Raw genomic sequence first — 19261 nt, 5'->3', positions numbered from 1 at the left:
AGCAAATGATATAGCAGAAAAGGGGGCACTTCATCTTCAAACTTGATTACTCGCCGTTAGCTCTAACTGCACCGTCTCCGTTTAAATGTGATTTACATATATCTCTCATATTGTGGTTTAAGTATTTCCCCAGGGTGAGGGAATGAATAAGTTTCATTATCACTACTTAGGAGAGGCTGAGGTTTCAGCTCTCGGCTCGCTGCATAATCGAATGAGGAGCTGAGCCGGCTCCCACTTTCACGCCGGCTGTTATTTGAAAATGATAAACTTTGCTTTTGCCCAGCCGGGTGGCTGGTCCCCACCAGACAGGGGGACACAGGCTGGGGGAGCCCCAGGATGGGGCTGGGCCGCATGGTGTGCCGGAGACAGGCTCTGCACCCGCAGCTGCCCCCAGCTACGGAGCCGGAGACAGGATTTGCCAGTGTAATTGGAAATAAACCAATTTTCCCCCCCTCCCCATGCAAATTCTCATGTCCCAGAGCCGAGGGCCTGTGCATGAGTGGGGTTTAAAGCGGTTGGGATGGAGGAAGGGCAGATGGGGCCCTGCCCCAGCACCCTGTGCCATCACACGGGACCCTGCGACGGCTTGGTGGGGATGGGGACACTGCGGCCATGACAGTGACATCCCGGCACAGGCTGCCGCTGCCACTTTCGGGGCAGCAGGGCTTGCCTTTGGCCCTTTCACACCCTGCCCCGCAAAAGCCCTGAGCTCTTGCGCTCTGTGCCTTCAGGCACGGCCGTGGAGGTGGGGGGCACCCCGGGGGCCGGCGGGCTGGGGGTGCTTGGGTATGGCCCCCTCCCGTGTCCCCCTCCCCCCCCACGCACTGCCCTGCCAGCGGTGACAAACCCAACAAAGGGAAGAGAAAAGCACTTGTCATCCAGAATGCGGAGCGCGGAAGCAAATTTATTTTTAGATAAATCTAAAGCTTAATTTGTGAAGCTAATATCAATCAAAATGAGAGATGGGTTTTTTTAAGTCCTTTTGCAGCCGTGCAATTTATACTGCCTGTCTCTTCTTCTCACTCTCAAACAGCAAAGGCAGCCGCTAAGTTTAATATCAGCCTCCTGCATGCCTGCCTTAGAAATTATTATTATTATTTTTTTAACAGGAAGATATTTGCAGACCAGAAACGGCATCGTTCCCCCCCGCTGCATTCCTGCAGTGCTCATGGGGTGTTGTGCCCCACTGGGGCAAGATGGGGCCAAGGGGGGACGGTGGCTTCACCCTGGCTGCCAGGACACATCTTGGGGGGGGGGGGGGGTTCCTTACCCCATCTCCAGCTCACGTCCACACGTATTTTGGGTCCCCACTGACCCACCTGCGCCCACTGGAGCCGGCGCTGCGGCAATCCTGGATGGAGGCAGGCGCCTGCCGAGGAAGGACCCATTTATTTTGCATCACATGTCTGAAGTCTTCCCGTGCGCAGTGAAATCCTCCCCCGAGAAGGAGCTATCTGAGGGGAGAATTAACCTGCTAAATAATAAAAACCCCGCGCACCTCCTAATGAAATGTAATGACTTTGAGACTGGCAAGATGGATCGCGCCGTCGCTCCCAGCCGCTCGCCCTGATTTATGGCGACGTGGGAAACATGATGGAGGCAGCGCTAATGAATCCCCCCTCTGACAGACACCGCTAACGCGGCAAAGTTTCTCCTGGGGCCCCTGAAAGCCCCCACTGAGGTTCCTTGCACCGGGCAGCCCTGGCCTTGGTAGGGTCCCCCGCTTTGGTAGCCCCCAGAGCCTGGGGGAGCCCTGTGCCCTGGGGCAGGGGACACGGGGGCAGCCCTGGCCGTGCCGTGCTGCGGTGGGGCTGCCACCGATGCTGCCACCCTGTGCCCAGCACAGCAGGACCCCCCCCCCATCACCGCTTTCAGCACCGCCATGCTTCAGCCACGCATTCCTTTTGATGTGACATCTTTTAAATGACAAAGATCTAAGCAAATATTTTCCTCCAGCCGTTCTAATTTTAATGCACAAGCAGGCAACGGCATCCCCCCAACCCCCACCCCTCAGTAACATTAACCTCTGTGAAAATTTCCTTTTGTCCCAATTTCTCTTTGTTCCCTGGATTGGCCGTCACACCACTCGCTGCCGGTGACGGAGCGGTCCCCTCCCGGCATGCCATAAATATCGGCAGAACCACGCGCGCCGCCGTTATGGCAAGAGAGCAAAGGAGACAAATGGAGCCGCGCTCCCCAGCTGCAGCACCTGGCTGCGCGGCTGTGTCCCCGTCCCTATCCCTGTCCCCGACCCCGGCAGGGCTGGGGGGGGAGCAGCACAGGGGCCAAAAATAAGAATAATGAAGCTTTGCCCCCAGAGAACCAGCACTCTGCCTCCCGGTAGTTGTTCCCAGCCCACGGCCGTGGCTGGGTTTTTGGTGTCCCCTCTGTGCGCGGCTCAGGCTGGTGGCTCCGGTGTGGGTTGTGGCTACTCCTCCAACCCTGCTGTGGGCTTCTGATGAGACCATCCCGCAGCCAGCGATGGCCACGGGCAAGTTGGGGCAGGAACAGGTTTAAAAATGATCCTAATTCTGCAGGTGGTTAAGTGGAAAATAAAGCCACCCCCGCCCGTGCCCTTGCAGCCGTGCCGGGGTTGCAGGCAGCCACGGGCAGGGGTGCGAGCGGGCAACCGAGCCCCCGCCACCCTCAACCCCTTCCCCGGCACGCCATATGTCACCGCCACAGGACGCGGGGGCCAGGGAGACGTGCCCTCCGCCCAGAGCTATTTGGGATTTAATACTATTATCCTAATGCAACCGGCTCATTGTTCGGGCTGGGAAGCTGCCGCCCGGGCAGAGAAGGAGGGGGGCAGGTCTGGGTTAGGGGGGAGCAGCCCCCAGCTGGAGTGGGGCTGCTGGAGAGCCCTCGACCTGCCCCAGCACCGGGAACCCTCCCACCGTGGGGGAAACTTGGTGGGAAAACTTGCCGCGGATGATGGGTGGCAGGGGAGATGCCATGGCTGCACCGGCGGTACCCACCAGCCCCGCGATGGGGATGTGGTACCCGACCCCTGGTGCCCATCGCCCGGCCCTCGGGGCGAGCATCCCGCGGGAGCACGCGGGGCCGCAGCCCTAATCCCGGGGGATTTGGCCCACATGCGCCCGCGTTGCCCGGCCACCCTTTGGGTGCGAGGCGGAGGCTGGCGCCTGGGCCGGATTAATGGCTCAGTGTCGTTAGCAGGTTATTTATAGGTGCTCCTCCGTGCCCTAAAAATCTGCGGGAGGAAGGCGAGGAGCTGGGGGGGGTTGTGGGGTGGTGGGCTGGGCATTCCGGTGGGGGTCCCAGCCCAGGGGAGGCCACAGCAAAGCAAAGAGACTCCAGAGCACACGTCCAGCGAGATCCTGGTTTTTACTTTGGGAAAAACACCATCCGGACACACAGCTTGCGGGTTTTGTGGTTTGGTTTGGTTTTTTTTTTCTTTTTTTCTTTTTTTTTTTTTTTTCTTTTTTCCATTTGTTTTTCTCTCATTTTTAAAACAATATAGTGCAGCCAGCACTTCTCACAGTAGAATATAATGGTCAATTTTAGTATAAAAAAAAAACATTCTCAGAGATTTGTAAATGCACTTAGTGCTTGAACAGGCCTTTCAGGGATACAGTACCTCTTTACCGAGCACAATCACCTTGGGTTTCATCGGGGTATTTTTCTTTTTTTTTTTTTCCTTTAAACATCAAAACACTTTGTATTTTGTGGTGTGGAGCCTTTTTTAAATGAATAAATCTATTAAACACATAATTACACAGAGTGAATAACGGACCGTAATGAGCATTTTTGGAACTGTTTGTTTTTGTTTGTTTTTTTTTTTTAAAAAAAAAAAAAAGGAGAAAAAAAAGGAGGTATGTGAGCGCCCCTGGTGCCGTGGTCGCTTCTAACCCAGAACCAAGGTAGAACTGACAGTAAGGTTGGGGGGGGGGGGAAAACCCAGCCTGGATGTGTGTAAGACCCGGGCAGGTCCCGGGGGTGCCGTGGGGCGGGAGAGGGGACGGGGGGGTCCCGCTGGGTGCCCGGTGTGGGGGCACCGAACCTCCCGGTTGAGTGGGAATGGGAGCCAGTGGCCAACGTGGGGCCTGCTGAAAGGAGGAGGAGGAGGAGGAGGAGGAGGAGGAGGAGGAAGAGGGGCGGGAGGAGACTCTGTAGCAGCCAACACGTAGATGTACAGCCTAATAAACTAAAAAAAAAAAAAAATTAAAAAAAAAAAAACTGTTCAAGTTTTCAAGTGTTTTTCTTAAATAGCCTCCAGACTGTCCCCAGTTATTAGCTTTAATCAAAGCAGTGCAAGTTACGGACTTCAGCTACAGGTCAGGTGCAAGCTCCCTGTGGCCACCGCGCGGGCCGGCTGCCCGGTGAGCCCCCCCGGCCGGCCACGGCCACGGCAGAGGGCTCTGCCCCACACCGGGCCGGCCGGGTGCCCTCCGGCGCGCGGAGCGGAGCCTCCTCTCCCTGGATAGCAGCAACTCGTAGCGATTCCCTGTTCACATTCGTGGAGATAAAATGATTTCTGAGCTATATAGACAAGCGGTCCTTCGTCCTGGGCTTCCAGCGGGTTGCGGGTGTATCCAGTCTGGGGACCCCGGTGAAATGCCAGTGTCCCGGGAGCCCTTTCGGCAGCCGACCCCGTGTCCCCCTCCCCGTCCCCCCCCCAGCCCTCGCTGCCACAGTCCGGTACCCGCGCGGTGCCGGAGGGGAGCACGGCTCCTGCCAAAGTCCTCGCCCTGGGTTTGGGAAAAGCAGCATCGGTTCCTTATCTGTAGACGGGCAGGCGGATGTGGGCGTGCTGGTGGTCCAAGAGCCTTGGCACAGAGACGGTCTCGTAGCCCTTGCCCAGCATCTGCTCCTTGATGCAGGGCGGGTGGATGTCGTTGATGAGATACTCCAGGGACTGGAGGCTGCTGCTGAGGATGGAGGTATTGCAGAGCGTCTTGCTGGGCAGCCCCTCGGCAGGGGGCACCCCCAGCTCGCGGGGCCCGGCCCCCAGCTCCGGCGGGTTGTAACAGTCGCTGTTGGGGGTCACCAAGATGCTGTTCCAGGGAGGGGCGAAGTACTGCCCCACCGAGAAGTTGCCGTGCATGCAGTTCAAGGGGGACGAGCTCACCTTCTCGGCCGCCCCCCCCAGGGCGTAGGGACGCGAGGCGCCCGCGCACGTCTCGGGGGACTTGCTGAGGGCCCCCCCGCCGCCGCTGCCCCCGCTATACATTCGCAGGTGCTGCTGCTGCTGCTTCTGCTGCCAGACCAGGTAGTCCATGCCCTCGGGGTAGATGCCCGCCTTGGGTCCCAGGGCCGTGGCCGGGTTAGAGCCCAGCGCCAGCTCGGCGCCCTTGCGGCACTCCGGCAGGACGGCGCCGGCGTACGCGGCGGTGCCGGGGAAGGCGCCGTGCTTGGCCGGGCTGGGGTTGGTGGCCACAACGGCCGGGCAGCCCGGCTGGGCACCCTGCGCCTGGCACTGCTGATTGATCTGGTAGATGATGCTCTGGATGGAGGGCAGGTTGGAGGGCGGCAGGGCCAGGCTCCTGCCCGCCAGCGGCAGCACGGAGGCCGCCACTGTCACATTGGGTGGCACGGGACCCTCCAGCTGCTTCTGGCCGCCGTGGTAGCTCAGCTGCCCGGCGCAGGAGGGACCTTGAGCTAAAGTGCTTGACGCGGGGTAGGGAGCGACGCCGACCTGGGCAGGCGAGAGCTTAGTCCGCTTCCCCTCCGAGTTCTTCACCACGCTTTTGCCGGAGGCTTTGACGATGGCCAGGAGACCCTGGTAGCCGCCGGCATGCAGGGGGTAGGGGCTGTAGCGTTGCCCTGTGGTGTCATAGCCGTTGACCGTCCGGTTAAGGTGCTTGTGCTGGGGGACCCTGATGTTGGTGGGAAAGATCTTGATGGTCAGCGGGCTGTTGGCCACCTTCTGTGCGTAGGCGTCCAGCTCGGCGGGGCTGGGGTAGCGCGGGGAATGCATGGGTGCCGCCGTCTCGCCTGCGGGAGCAAAGCGTAGGGTGAATCAGATGCCACCGGCAGGTGAAGGACCCGGCAGCCATCGACCCCCTGCTCCGTCTCCCACCCGCTCCTGGCAAAAAACCAGGTCAGGGCACCAACCTGCCCCCTCCCGCTGGCGGAGTCACTTCTAAGTGGCCTAAAATAAACTCGGTGTGGAGAATGGAAATGTCACTTTACCCAACGGGGGAATCTTTCTCCGAGATTGGATTTAAACTACATTATACAAGCAATTTCATGGGTGCTTTGCGCTGCTACGAGAACCTCACCAAAAATGGAAAAGCATTGCATTTACCAGCCATAAATCAGCAGTTCCTATAATGAGCACAAAAATGTCACTTTTATGCAATTTTACAGATGAACAAAACTGGTGAAATTAACTGTGGTAACCTACTGGAGTCAGCAAAAGCCACTGCAGAAAAAAAAATTATATATGTATATATTTTTGTGCCTTTCAAACTCTTTCCCGAGCAAGTTTCTGCCATTCTGGTGTGAAAACTCATTTGTCGTACCCATTATACTTTCATTTGGAGTTTATCTTGAGTATCCAATGAGCCACCAACTGTGAAAATGATTAAATCTACAAAATCTATCTAATAGATGGAATAAATTAGGTGTTTAAAATCTCCACACGCACACGCACATGCACGTACATGCCGGCACACGGGGGGAAGACGTTTGCTCCCGAGCCGGTCCCAAAGCCCCCGCACTGGCCAGGCGACGGCTGCAGCACCCCGGGGACGCCGGACCCGGTGCCCACCCGGAGCCAGGTTTTGCAAGGGTGCGATGGTCAAATTGGGGGGGTTTGCGGCAGGTACCCCCCCACCGAGCAGCCCCAGCCCTCCCAGGGACCCTTCCCCGGCTGCCAGGAGGCTCCCAGGCAGCGCAGCCCCACGGTACCCAGGGGGGAGGGGACTGCAGGCACCCAGCACCCCTGCAGGGATGCTGGGAAAGCCACCAGGGTCGACAATTCCCGATGCCACCACGTGCTGGGTGACAAAAGTTTCTGCAGAAGAGCTGCACCACGAGGCGCATTCAGCACACCTAACGAAGCCGTTGAATTGGTCTGCAATGCCTGTCTCCGTCCTGCCCGCACACACGGGTGTGCCTGCAGGAACCAGGCACGACGCGAAAACCAGGGTTCAGGGGGAGGTTGGGGCACTGGCAGCTGCGGGACTCCGTGTCACCCCCCGGGGAAGCAGAGCGGTGTTTGGGGAGATGCAGGAGTGAGGAGGCCGTGGCCGCTCGCCGCTCTCCGTCCTCTCCATCAGAGCGATGCAGCCGTGATTTAACAGGCAGAACGGCAGAGCGTTCACCAGCCATTCCTCCCATTAAGCTAATGTTATGGGCTTTTTACAGGTGTCTTAAATAGACATTGTTATTAACGAGTATATTAAGCCAATTAAAACCAGGGCTTTTGAGTAGGATTTAATGTAGCTGCCAGGAGACAGGAGGCATGGTATCAGCAGCTCCCTACGGCGGGACACGTGCAGGCACACGGTGTCCCGGGCTGTGCCGCCAATGCCACCAGCCCCCCTGGGCCCATCCCACGCATTGATCAGTGAATGCCCATAAAGCTCCTGAGGCACCCCCCGAGACAGCGGGCACAGGGACGTGCCATGCGAGCGGGTCCCCGCCTGGCCAGTGGCACGGCACGGCAGGTCGCCCGGCACCACGAGCCACGCGCATCTGCATTCCCCTTCATGCCGGCACTGCTGTCCTTGGAGGTGGCAGCGTCGTGAATACTCAATTAACATGACACTAATTAGCTGGTGACACTTGCAGAATCCCTAATGAGCCCATTCCACAGAAACGCTCCTTTCCAAGCAAAAATAATTTTTAAAAAAGGGGCCATTGCTGGAGGGAGGGAGGCGGCATCGTCCATGGGCACCGCGGCTCCCCAGCACGAGCCACCAAAACCCTGTCCCCAAGCACCGGGTCTATGGGACACCCTTTTGGGATGGCCCCATGCAGCCCCCCGGAGCTGCTGGCTGCCAGGGGACGACGGGCAGCGCTGCCCACCCGGTGGAGCCGAGCGTGGCCAGGGACATCCCACCCGCGAGCCCCGGTGCCGGCACGTGGCCGTGGAGCCCCGCGGCCGCCCGCGAGCCGGCCAGTGGGGAGCCGGGAGCCGCCTTTGTCGCCTCTTCACACCAGCTGGGTTGGATGTGACAAGCCACCAATTCGGTGTGTTGTCACATATCAGGGTGACGCACCGAACCCCCCGCCGGGAAAATTACAGAGCGACCGATTTCCCGGCGGCTCCCGGCACACTGGCGGCTGCGCGGCTCCGCCGCTCCCCCTCTCCGCAGTAATTACTGCTTTCTAACGGGCTGTAATTACTGCGAGATGCAAACTCTCCCAACCACTGCCGTCACCCGTCAGGCACAGGCAGCCCTGACACCGCTGGGTTTGCCCCCTCCCTCCTCTTAAACTTGAACCATCGGAGCCGTCACACCGGGGAGGGGTGGGATGCGCTGCAGACCCCCGGCTGGACCTCCGCCGGCTGCCGACACACGAGCAGCCCTGGCTCTCACCACCTCTAAACCAAACCCAGCCACCGGCCTGGCAACAGGCACCCATCAACAGCCGCTTTTCTCCCAGAAGATGCTTCTCCGGCTCCCGACTCCCTCCCTCCCTCCCTCGCTGGCGTTCCCACGGGATGCGGCCGGCACACCCCCCGCTCCGAGCTCCCCCTCCCTCCCTGACCTGCTCTATTTTTTCCAGCCTGCACTCAATAACAGCTAAATAATTGAATCTGCTCAGCAGCCAAAGATTTGTTTTGAATTTTATTGGAATTTTAAATTGTTTTGTTTCTTCAGTATTTTATTACTGTAAATGGAAAATGCATCGCCTGCAGTAATAATCCGATGGCTTTTTATATTACTCCGAGCTTCTGCTCAAAGCATTATTGGAAAGCCAGGCAGAAACGAGAAGCCATTATAATGGCAGCACAGGCTTATAAGATTACGCCTCCAGCTAAACAACTTTTTACTTTAGCAAATTGGCCACCAAACCCGGTTCGAGACACAGATGTAAATCCCAGACCCCACCGGTGCCGTGATCCAGAATAAATCTCGGTTTATGGGTCGAGGAGCTCCAGCCCGCCGTGCCCGGAGCAGCTGGGTCTGCGCAAAATGTCTGACGGGGATGGGGATCCCCAGCATCCCCGGCATCTCCTGTATCCCCAGCATCTCCTGCATCCCCGGCATCTCCTGCATCCCCGGCATCTCCTGCATCCCTGGCATCTCCTGCATCCCCAGCATCCCTGGCATCCCCAGCATCCCCGGGGTCACCCACACTGTGCCTGGCTGCATCCCCAGCCTGCCAGCACCGGGGAAGAAGGAAAGATGGGGAGAAAGGAGGGGAAGGAAGCTAACCGAAGACATCCTTACGGCTGGAGAGACCAAGGCTAACCAGAGGCCTACAATCCAGGGCTTGTGCCACGCAGGAATCGGCCGGCACAAACCCACAACAGTCCCCAATTACCCCTGGCCCCGGCTCCGCTGGGACACAATGGGTGCCGGCGAAGCCCAGCTGCCGGGCCCCTAATTAACCCTGATTTTAACTGTACACTTTTAAAGGCACTAAAGCGGTTATAAAGTGGAGAACAAGGCAGGGTTAATAGCGCAGACCTAAATTGCAGGCCCGCGGGGCCCGGGCCCCATAGAAATAATAGACCTGTCTGGGCTGCTCAGCTGTCAGTCAGGCGAACAATTCGGCACCCGAGGAGCTCACAGAAGCGGCAGCATCGGGGCTCTGGCAATCAGTGTCTGCTCGGTTAAAGCAGTTATGGGATCAAAACAGCGCCAGGAAAGACGCTCAGCACCAGGAAGGATGCTCAGCACTGGGAAGGACGCTCATCATCAGGAAGGATGCTTGATAATGGGAAGGATACTCGACATTGAGAAGGATGCTTGGTACCGGGAAGGATGTTCATGACCAGGAAGGATGCTCGGTACCAAGAAGGATGCTCAGCACTGGGAAGGATGCTCAAGACCAGGAAGGACAGGAAGGATGCTCAGCATGAGGAAGGATGCTCAAGACCAGGAAGGATAGGAAGAATGCTCATCACTAGGAAGGATGCTGAGGACCAGGATGGACAGGAAGGATGCTCAGTACCAGGAAGGATGCTCCTTGCTGCCCCAGGTTTCCCCCGGCCTGGTGCTGGCAGCAGCATCCCTGGCTGAGCCCCCTCCTCCCTGGAGGAGGGCAAGCTCACGCACCAGCAATTTATGGCTTTAATTTTCAGGCCGTGATGCTGCAGGAGATGTTGTGCTCCCCGGGTGGTTGCCCCGTTCTGGAAGGGGATGGCGAGGAGGACACCAGGGTGCATGGGGCGGGATATGTCCCAGGGATCAGCACCGGCAGAGCCGCAGCCCTGAGCGAGGACTCAGCAGGGACAAGCCAAGCGGGGACCCGGCGGCAGCACGCAGCACCTAACCGGTTAACAGCCAGCACGGAAGACATGCGCTGCCTGCCACAGACAGGCAAGATAGCTCCCTCCCTCTCCTCCATTCCTTCGCTCCTCTGCGAGATAAGATGGGACAAACCTTATTTTTTACACAGCGAACGCATTCAAGTAGTTTGCCACAAATGGAAGAAGTAATCTCAGAGGTAAATCTTTATGAAGCTGCCGAAGGTGAAGCCGTGGCTGGAAGCTACCTGGCGCCTCGCTCAGGACTTGCTTCCTCGCGGTCCCAAAGGAGAACACTCTTTGCCCCTTTTCAGGTGGGAGTGGAGCCAACACCGAGCCCAGGAGGGTTTGCCAGGGATGCTCGCGAGGCTGCAGCGGCCGGCACCATGCCCACCGCTCGGGCACTGGAAAGGATGCCCCAAGGCCACCCCAACACAACCCCCATGTCACCCAAATGCCACCCTGATACTGCCCCAATGCCATCAGGAGGAATGCCCGAGAGCTTGGACATGGTTTTCTGCCCCAAACCACAACGTGAAGCCCCGGCTGCTCTGCCCAACCTGGCTTCACCCGCTCCCATCGCCACATTCACCCCAGGAAGGGGCATCTCCCGGGAACCACCCTGCCTTGCCCCGAGCATCCTGCCAGACCCCTCCATCCCCATCCTCGCCCTCCCTCCCAGTCCTGCTCGGCTCCTCTTACAGGAAAGCGCTGCGTTTCCAGCACGCTGAGCTCCTTTTTCGCTCCTGCTCTGCCTTCCTGAGCTGGCGGGGCAAAAGGGCAGCAATTAGGCAGGATTTTTAATTTGCACAGGGGCAGGAGGGGGTGGGAAGGGGAGCGATGCTGAAAGTGCCGGGTGGAGGCAGGAGGAGACGCTGGGGACCTGAGATGTCGCTCAGCGATCGGCGTGCCAATGGATCTTATTAAAAAATAATAAGTGCTACAGCCTCCAAATGAATTAAACTCCGCAAGAGCCAAGAGCTCATCCCCTGGCTTTGGGACCAGGCTCCCTGTTCCCCTTGCAGCAAGGAGATCCCCTTGTCTTCAAAGCTTCAAAAAGCATCAAAAATCCCTTTTTTTTTCTCTGCCTGCAACACTAGGCGCAGATTTCCAAAGAGCTAAACCCTAAATATTTGCAAAACACTTGGAAGAAACCTCAATATTTGGAAAACACTTGGAAGAAAACAAACAAAACCTGGTGCGGTTTTTAACAAATCAATAAAGTCCTGGAAGTCTGGGTCCGAGCCTCAGGGCTGTAAAGCTGCCTGGGCAGGAACCAGCTGCCCCCACCCCGCGGGCAGCAGCTCCCGGACCCCCCCTTTGCCCACCCTGCGGGGCCAGAGGGCAGAGCCCACCCGTGTGGCACAGCCGGAGCCAGGGAGGGGGGTGCTGGGGCTGATGACCCCCTCCCAAGGGCAGTGTCCCAGGTGGCACCGGGGGGGTCACTGGGGGATGCTGCCCCTGTGTCACTCATGGGCGGGCGTAGGGAAGTGCAGCCCCCAGCCCCAAGGAGAGCAGCCGTGGGAGCCGGCGTGGGTCCCACGCATCCCCCGAGCCGTTTTTGGGGTGCAGCCGGGCAGAGGGGGTCGCCGGCTCTGCTCCCCCCCCTCCACCCCCCATCACCACTCGCTCTGCGCCAGGCAGGTTGGGCTGCTGTCACATCGCACCGTCTTTCCCACCCTGTGAAGTGCGGTGGTTTCTATGGTGATGGTGTCCCCGGGATGGGTGGCGCAGAGGCCACCGCGCGGCGGCGGGTGCGGTGGGGGGCCCGTGCACCGGCCCCGTCCCCAGCCCCCCATGAGCACAGCCCTGGCGGGGACGGCGGCCACCCATGACATGCACCATGGCTGTCCCCAGAAATGCTGCATCCCCCCTGTAGACCCCCCCATTGCATGACCCCCCTACCCCCCACCCCGGCCCCACAGGACAAAAGCATCCTCTGGCAGAGCATCCTTGGCGTGAGGAGCCGAGACAAAACGCGCCCCGGCTTCGGGGGCTTAAATTAAAACCAACTACAGAAATAATAGCAGGAGAAATCCATCTGAATAAACGTAGGTGGCAAACCCCGCGCGGCAGCCGCGCAGGAGCCGTAATCTGCAAAGACAACAAAATTCATGACAAAGCACAAAGGGAAGCGCCGGGCTTCGCCGTCCCCAGATATTCATCCGTTAACACGTTCCCTTTTTAGGCTGACATGTCATTTCAGATGGGCCTTTTTTTTTTTTCCCTCCCCTTTCTTCTCCCCCTCGACGGCGCGCGCGGCTCTGCCGAGGCGGCTGCTGAATTGGATCACCTCAGGGCGAGCACTTTATTATCTGCAGTCAAAGCGTCACCACAAATACCCGTCTACACACACACGTGTCACTTCCCATTTGTCTCCTCCACGAGGTATTAGCGCCGCGCGCCGCCGTGCACCGTGCCACCACGTCCACCGGCGCGGCAAAGGCAAACGGCGCCGGGCAGGAGGCACCCGGGGAGGGTGGCATCGCAGCCATGTGGATGCCCCGGTGCCACCCCACTGCTGCCCCGCTGCCACCCTGATGCCACCCCAATGCTAAGCACGATGCCACCCCAATACCACCCTGATACTACCCCAATGTCATCCCAGTGCCCCCCCAGTACTGCCCCGATGCCACCCTTATGACACCCAGATGCCAACCCAACACCGCCATGATGCCGCCCCAAGGCCACCCGTATGTCACCCAACACTGCCCCCAACACAGCCCTGATGCCACCGCAAAGCCCCCCTGAGGCCACCGCAACACAAGCCTCATGTCACCCCAGTGCCATCCTGATACTGCCCCAATGTCACGCCAGTGCCACCCCAATGCTGTCCCAATGCCATCCTCATACCCACCCAATGCCCCCGCAACGCCAAGCCGATGCTACCGCGATGCCCCCCCAATACTGCCCCAAAGCCACCCTTCTGACACCCAACACTGCCCCGACACAGCCCCCCCCCCACCACACAGCTGCCGAGGGGACCCCGGCACCGGGAGGGAACCCCCCACCTGCGGCCGGCAGCCCCCCAGCTCAGCCCAGCCACTCCCCAGCCCCTGTGCTCTATCATCCACAGTAAATTAGTATTTGATTAACTTTAAGACACAGGCTTTGCACACCAAGCATGGCCGCCAGCGCCCACAGCACCCCGTCCCTGCCGAGGGGCACAGGGTGGGCACCCCCGGCGCAGGCTGCGGGTGCCCCGTCCCCGGGTCTGCAGCCCCCCACGGCCCCACCGGTACCCGGGAACCTGCTTCGCGGCCGAAGGACCAGTGAATTCTTGGAAAGTCTGGACACAAACCAAACCCCCTCGTGTGTTGGGGCATTACCAGCGAAGGCCACCCAAAACCCAAGGCTGTGACCTGGCGGGAGATGGTCCCACCCCGAGAGGCCGCCCCGGCGCCGGGGGAGCCCCCCCTCGCCCATCCATCTCCCCCCACACACGTGACCGATCGAAAAGTGTTTTTGCAGCGTTTCCTGGCAGGGAAAGTGCAAGTCAACAGCACATTTTGGGCACGGCAGTTAATTGAACTCCTTTTTATGGCACGTATATAAATACACAGAACCATCATTAACCGATCCCTTCCAGAAACTGAAAATGAAAGAATTAATCTTATTTCACTCATGTGTAACCCCTCATGAAATTAAAATGATATTTTATGGGTGTGTACAAAAGCAGAGCCTTGCTGCAGCTACTTTAATGAAAATGCCCTTGGAATAAGTAGAATTGGGTAACGAGAAGCCATTAAACGGGGCTTTCTCCCATATGCAATTAAACACTTTTATCACTGATGAGAGTCCCCACGGGCGAGTGGGGAGAGGGGTGGGTGACCCTGGAGCTGTGTCCCTGGCACTTTGCTGCTCTCTGAGCCCCGGCCATCATCTCTCATTAGTGCTTTAATAACCCAGCCGGACCCCGGCGCCGGCTCACATCACCCCCTGGAGCCATTTCTCACACCGCCCCCATGGGGCTGAGGTGTAAGGGGTCCAGACCCCCCCCCCCGGCATGAGGCTGGGGTCTAGATCGAGCCCCATCAGAAGGATGCGCGTGGTCAGAGGTGGTGGTCGATGCTCCCACAGCGACCCGTGACGACAGCACGGAGGGAGCTCCCCATCACTCCCAGCTCCATACGGATCCCACCCCCTTATGGGAACGCGCATCCTGCACCCCCGCCGCCGCACGGCCAGCCCCAGGCTGACGGCAGAGCAGCGCAGGCTGAAGGAGGGCACAGAGGAAGCAACATTTAATTAAATATAAGCCACCGCTACATTACTGCAGAGAGCAAGAGCAGCAAAGAGTTCGGCCAAGCTGAGAGTGGTATTATTTGATTTATAATTTAAATAAAGCTCAGGATTCCTGTAATGCGCACAGAATAAAATCAAAAGGGACCGGGCTGCTGGAGTTAATTGGACGTGATATTTTCCTGAGGATGCTGCCTCTCCGCAGGCTCCTGCTCCTCGGCGGGCAGAGGCAGGCAGGGCTCCGGGCACCCTCCTGCTGCCTCCTGCATCCTCCTCGAGGATGCGACGCCGCCATGCCGGGATGGCACCCACGGTTCAGCCCCGGGATTATGGGCAAGGCAAACCGGTCGCTGCCATGAGCTGGTTAACGGCGAGCACGGCGGCAAAGAAGTCACCTATGGCATTTAATGGGATAGATTTCGTGGGATGCACCGAGGCTGCTGGGACGCGGCCGCGCGGGCGCGTGGGGCACCCAGACCGGGGGACGGTAATTAGCAGGAGAGCCAAGGGGCAGAACCAGGGGGGCGAAGGCACCGGGGCCGTCAGCTCCCAGCACGGGCGGGAAAATTAGTCAGCTCACCTTTTACGTGAAATTAATACAAAAATTAATCAGCGGCGCGGGCAGGATAATAGGTTTTCACAGTGGTGCCGGGCCAGACGGCCAATGTGCCGAGAGCCAGACTCATTTAATATCGACAGAAACAATGCCAGAGGACAGAAATAAGACCCATAAAGATAATTACTGAGATACTCAGGAACAAATTAAGTAATCAGAGGCACTTCTAAATTGTGCCTCGTTTTAAGAGAACGCTCTCTCTGTCGATTACCTTCGCGGGCGTTTAGGAGGCGGCAGGAGGCTCGGCCCCGTGTGCCGGCTCCCCGGCCCCCCTGCGCCGCGCTCACCGCAGGTGCCATAAATAAAGGAGGGAAAATGGTATTCCAAACCAGATGCATGGCCCTGGATGTCACCTGCAATTTAATTTGCACTAGCAGGAGGCAGAGAGGAGCGAGACGTGCTGGATTCGCCCATAATGAGCGGAAACATACGGGCAGCTAAACTTTGATTAAGGTGACCCGGCTGGCGGCGAGCGCGGCGCAGGGGTCCAGCCGGGGAACGCGGCCACCGCCGCACACAGCCCACCCCAGGGGACACGCCCCGGCGGGGGACAAGCCTCAGAGACCTCGGGAGAGTGCGGTCCTGCCCCAAAGGATGGGGTGCAGCCAAAAACCCTGCTCCCCTGAGCTTAATGGGGTCCGGCTTGGGGTCAGATCTCTGCAACCCGCCCTCCTCCCACCGGTGCGGTTCAGGGACACCCCAGGGCTGGGGACCCCTCCCAGGATGCGGGTCGCTGCCCCCATGAGCGGCTCTCCCCACCGATGGGTGCCTTGATGCATGGGAGGACCACGTACGGGCTCCCACTCCCCAAACCTCCTTATTTTAGCATCTTCTCCAGGAGGGTCTCTGGTGGGGTGGGAAATGCTGGGGAGCACCAAACCCCCAACACAGGAGGGTGTTTCTGGCCCCCGTCCCCAGGGTGCTGCTCCTCAGCGTCCCCACGGGGCGACAGTCCCCAGCTCTGATCCACAACTACGTCTCCAGAAAACCCTGCCAGGCTCAAGCCGCCCATGGGTCTCGGACCGTGTGGGTACAGCTGAGCTAATTAGCCCGTGGCAACGAGGCACGCTGGGAGCCGGACCCTCGCGCCAGCCCTGCGCCGCCGCGCGCCGCTCAGGCGTGACGGATTAGGAATAATTTTACAACAGCAACATCCGTTTTCCTTCCAGACACTAATAAGAAGGAGACCCGAGCGGCTCCGTGAGCTCCGACGCGGCGCAAGCGCCCGGGGATCCACGCACCCACCCACCCGCTTGGCAGACGGGCCGAGACCCCCCCGAGAGCTGGCACCCCGATGGGCGCCTGGGTGCAAACAGCTCGGGGGGGTCTCCGATGCCGCCCGCCCCCGTGATTGCTGATGCACACGCAAGCGCTTCCTCCCGCCTGTGATGCTGGGAGACGCGGGCGCCCATCGCCCTGCCTCTGGCCTGGGTGATCTGCTCCCTGCAGCGATGCTGGGCTGGAGCTTGGGGAGCTTCACCCAAAAAACAACCCTCCCGGCTGCCGGTGTGAGCCGAGCCCCGCCGGAGCCGTGCTGGGGGTCCCCAGGGTGGCCGAGCATCGCCCACACCCCGCGCCCGGCTCGCTGGGCTGCGAGGGGGTGCCCGGGTAGAGGGGAAAAAAAAACCATCTCCGGGAAAATACAGATCATTAAACAAATGCCCGGGGGCTGTCACAGCCTAACAAGCAGAGCTTTAGCAGCTGATTTGTCTTCAGCCGGCAATGTTTAAAAATCCAACTGAGACCAGCAGAAAAATATCCACTCCCCTCTTTAAAACACACATTCATCACTTGAGAATCTTAATGCGTCTTTCCCAGCCGGGGAGGTCAAACACGCCTGCCTAAAGCAGGCTCATTAAATATACATTTAATCATGGTTTGGATTGAGAGACAAAGGCTGGGAGAGACAGGTGCTTTACTGGAGTGACCTTTTGGATCCCATTTTAATGTAACTAGTTTACAGCTTATCTGAAAGGCCAGCTCCTGGGGAAGGCGAGCTGCGGCAAAACGGGGAAAGTAATTAGGGGGGGAAGGGCCGGGGAGGTTTGGGGGGCCGCGGAGCAGGCGACAGCAGCATCCTCTGCCGCCGCGCGCCCAGACAGCTCTGCAACATTTTCTGAAGTTCGACTTATCAACCAGAGCAACCCAATTTAATTTGCTTATCTTGTCTCCTTCCTCCCCCCGTCACTCCCCGCCCCCCCCCCCCCCATCCCCGCTTCTCCTGCTCTTTTTAATTATCAGTTAAATAAATGTCTTTTTCAATAAGGGAAGCGGCATCAAAGCAGGTGCGCGTGTCCCCCCTCTCCCCTCCCCAGGCACTTACACTTGCGCGGCTCCAGCGCCTTGTTGGGGCAGGCGAGGTGCTGGGCTGGGGGGTTCTGGGTCCTCTGCAGACAGGCCAGCATGGTCCGGGCTTCCCGGCGGGCAGTGCCGCCCCCGCCGCCGGCCCACGTCCTGCCGAGAGAGAGGAGACACGCCGCTCAGGCGAGGGGACCTGCTCATCCCATTGCCCACCACCCTCCTGCCCACCCAGCCGCTCCCCGGGCAGAGGAGCTGGAGGCAGGAGTTCCCGGCGCCGACCGCAGGAACGCACGCTGCTCAGAGCCCTTTGCTCCTTTGGAGATAAATAAAATACCTCTGGAAGCCTTAAATAAATACGAATGTATATAAAATAAATACAAAGGTCTCCGTGGGTGATTTGTGCTTCCTGTAAAGCTTTCCGCCCTTCCTGCTGGGAAAGGGGCAGAGCCGGGGCATCCCTCCGGCACCGTGCTCCTGGCAGTGCCAGACCGCTCCGCCGGCGTGCCAGCCGGCACCCCCCAGCAAAGCGACCCCACCGGCTCCGGCCAAGGCTGGGGAAAGACGGCGTTAAAAATCCCGCTCGGGGTCCTGGGATCCGTCGCCAGCTCCCAGCTGGCATCAAAATCTGCTTGACAAAAGCTGGAGGGGTCAGGCCAAAGTCATCGCCGCCACCGCTCTGCTAATTGTACATCCTTCACGAGCCGCCGCGGAGGGCATGAATTATAACCAGTTGCTGCTGACACCCTCCCGCTGCTCCGGCTGGCGCGGGGAGCGATATTCCCGCTTGGAGAGGGCAGGGAGACGTGGGCAGGAGCAGCAGAAAAGCAGGCAGCGGTGCCCGTCCTCCGGCGTCGTGGCTTCTGAGCCGTCGCTCTCCCAGCGGCACGTTTCACTGATAGCTGGGGGTCACAGCTGGGCACATCACTTCATCGCAGGGCGACCATCTCCTCCTGCAGCCATCCGGCAAACGGGATGTTTCCTGCACGCAAGCGGCGCCGGGGCCGGCGTGTGGGCGAGCTGTGCCGTGGTGGGTTTGGGCATGCACCGCTGGGCAGCAAAGCACAAATGGATGCTCCCGGAGCTGTGCCCGGGGCTCTCCTTGCTCCGACGGTTCAAACGTCACCCTACGAAACACGCCTTCGCAGCCACCACGGTGCGCAGGCGACAGTACCCGGCACCCGCGGCACTTGCCGCTCGCTCCCGCCCCGTGGCCCCCCTCCACTGCACAGCGGGGTCCCAGGCTCTGGGCTCGTCCCCGGGCTGGGTGGCCAGCGGTGGCGGGACCTGAACTGGGTGTCAGTGCCGCGGCCGGGCTCTCACCCAGTCCCCCCCCACTACAAACTAACAAGGGAGAGACTCGTTAGTGAAAGGTGTGAGGAGCAGGAGGGGAGGAGGAAGTCATCTAATACCAAGCAGGTGTCTGGAGAACCCAAATCGTGCTGTTTTCTCCTAATAATGAAGTATTCATGAGTAAAAGCCTTTTTCACTACTTTCTTAAGATACTAATTTCACAACAAGCGCCTTGTTACCATGCAATTATTCCAATCGTGCATTTCTCCCAGATTCCATCTGTCCTCGCGCTCTCTAAATGAAAGACAATCATGTAACCACCTTTCATTATTCACTATTTTACTTTCAGCAAAGGTACCCTGAAAGAAATGATTTCCTCTGAAAGGGACTTTTATTCAGTTTCAAAACCAATTTTCTCC

The 19261-nt window shown here is 58.9% G+C and overlaps 1 protein-coding gene across 2 annotated transcripts in view; it reads right to left on the bottom strand.

The window, feature by feature from the left end:
- Positions 1-3660: 3660 nt before the first annotated feature.
- Positions 3661-19261, bottom strand: part of FAM222A (family with sequence similarity 222 member A) — a 31546-nt gene continuing 15945 nt past the window's right edge. The window contains exons 2-3 of one of the 2 annotated variants that reach the window (XM_074606539.1): positions 17575-17705; positions 3661-5958 (exon numbers count right to left, since the gene is read on the bottom strand). In XM_074606539.1, coding sequence (XP_074462640.1) covers positions 4742-5958; positions 17575-17656 — 1299 coding nt within the window. In that variant the 5' untranslated portion in view covers positions 17657-17705 and the 3' untranslated portion in view covers positions 3661-4741. Of the gene's footprint in view, positions 5959-17574; positions 17790-19261 lie in introns of those variants that run through there. The other variant, XM_074606540.1, reaches the window with a different exon arrangement.

Source organism: Larus michahellis, chromosome 13 (genome assembly GCF_964199755.1).
Source record: "Larus michahellis chromosome 13, bLarMic1.1, whole genome shotgun sequence".
Taxonomy (NCBI): domain Eukaryota; kingdom Metazoa; phylum Chordata; class Aves; order Charadriiformes; family Laridae; genus Larus; species Larus michahellis.
The sequence above is the reverse complement of the archived record's forward strand: the minus strand, read 5'-3'. Positions and strand labels throughout refer to the sequence as shown.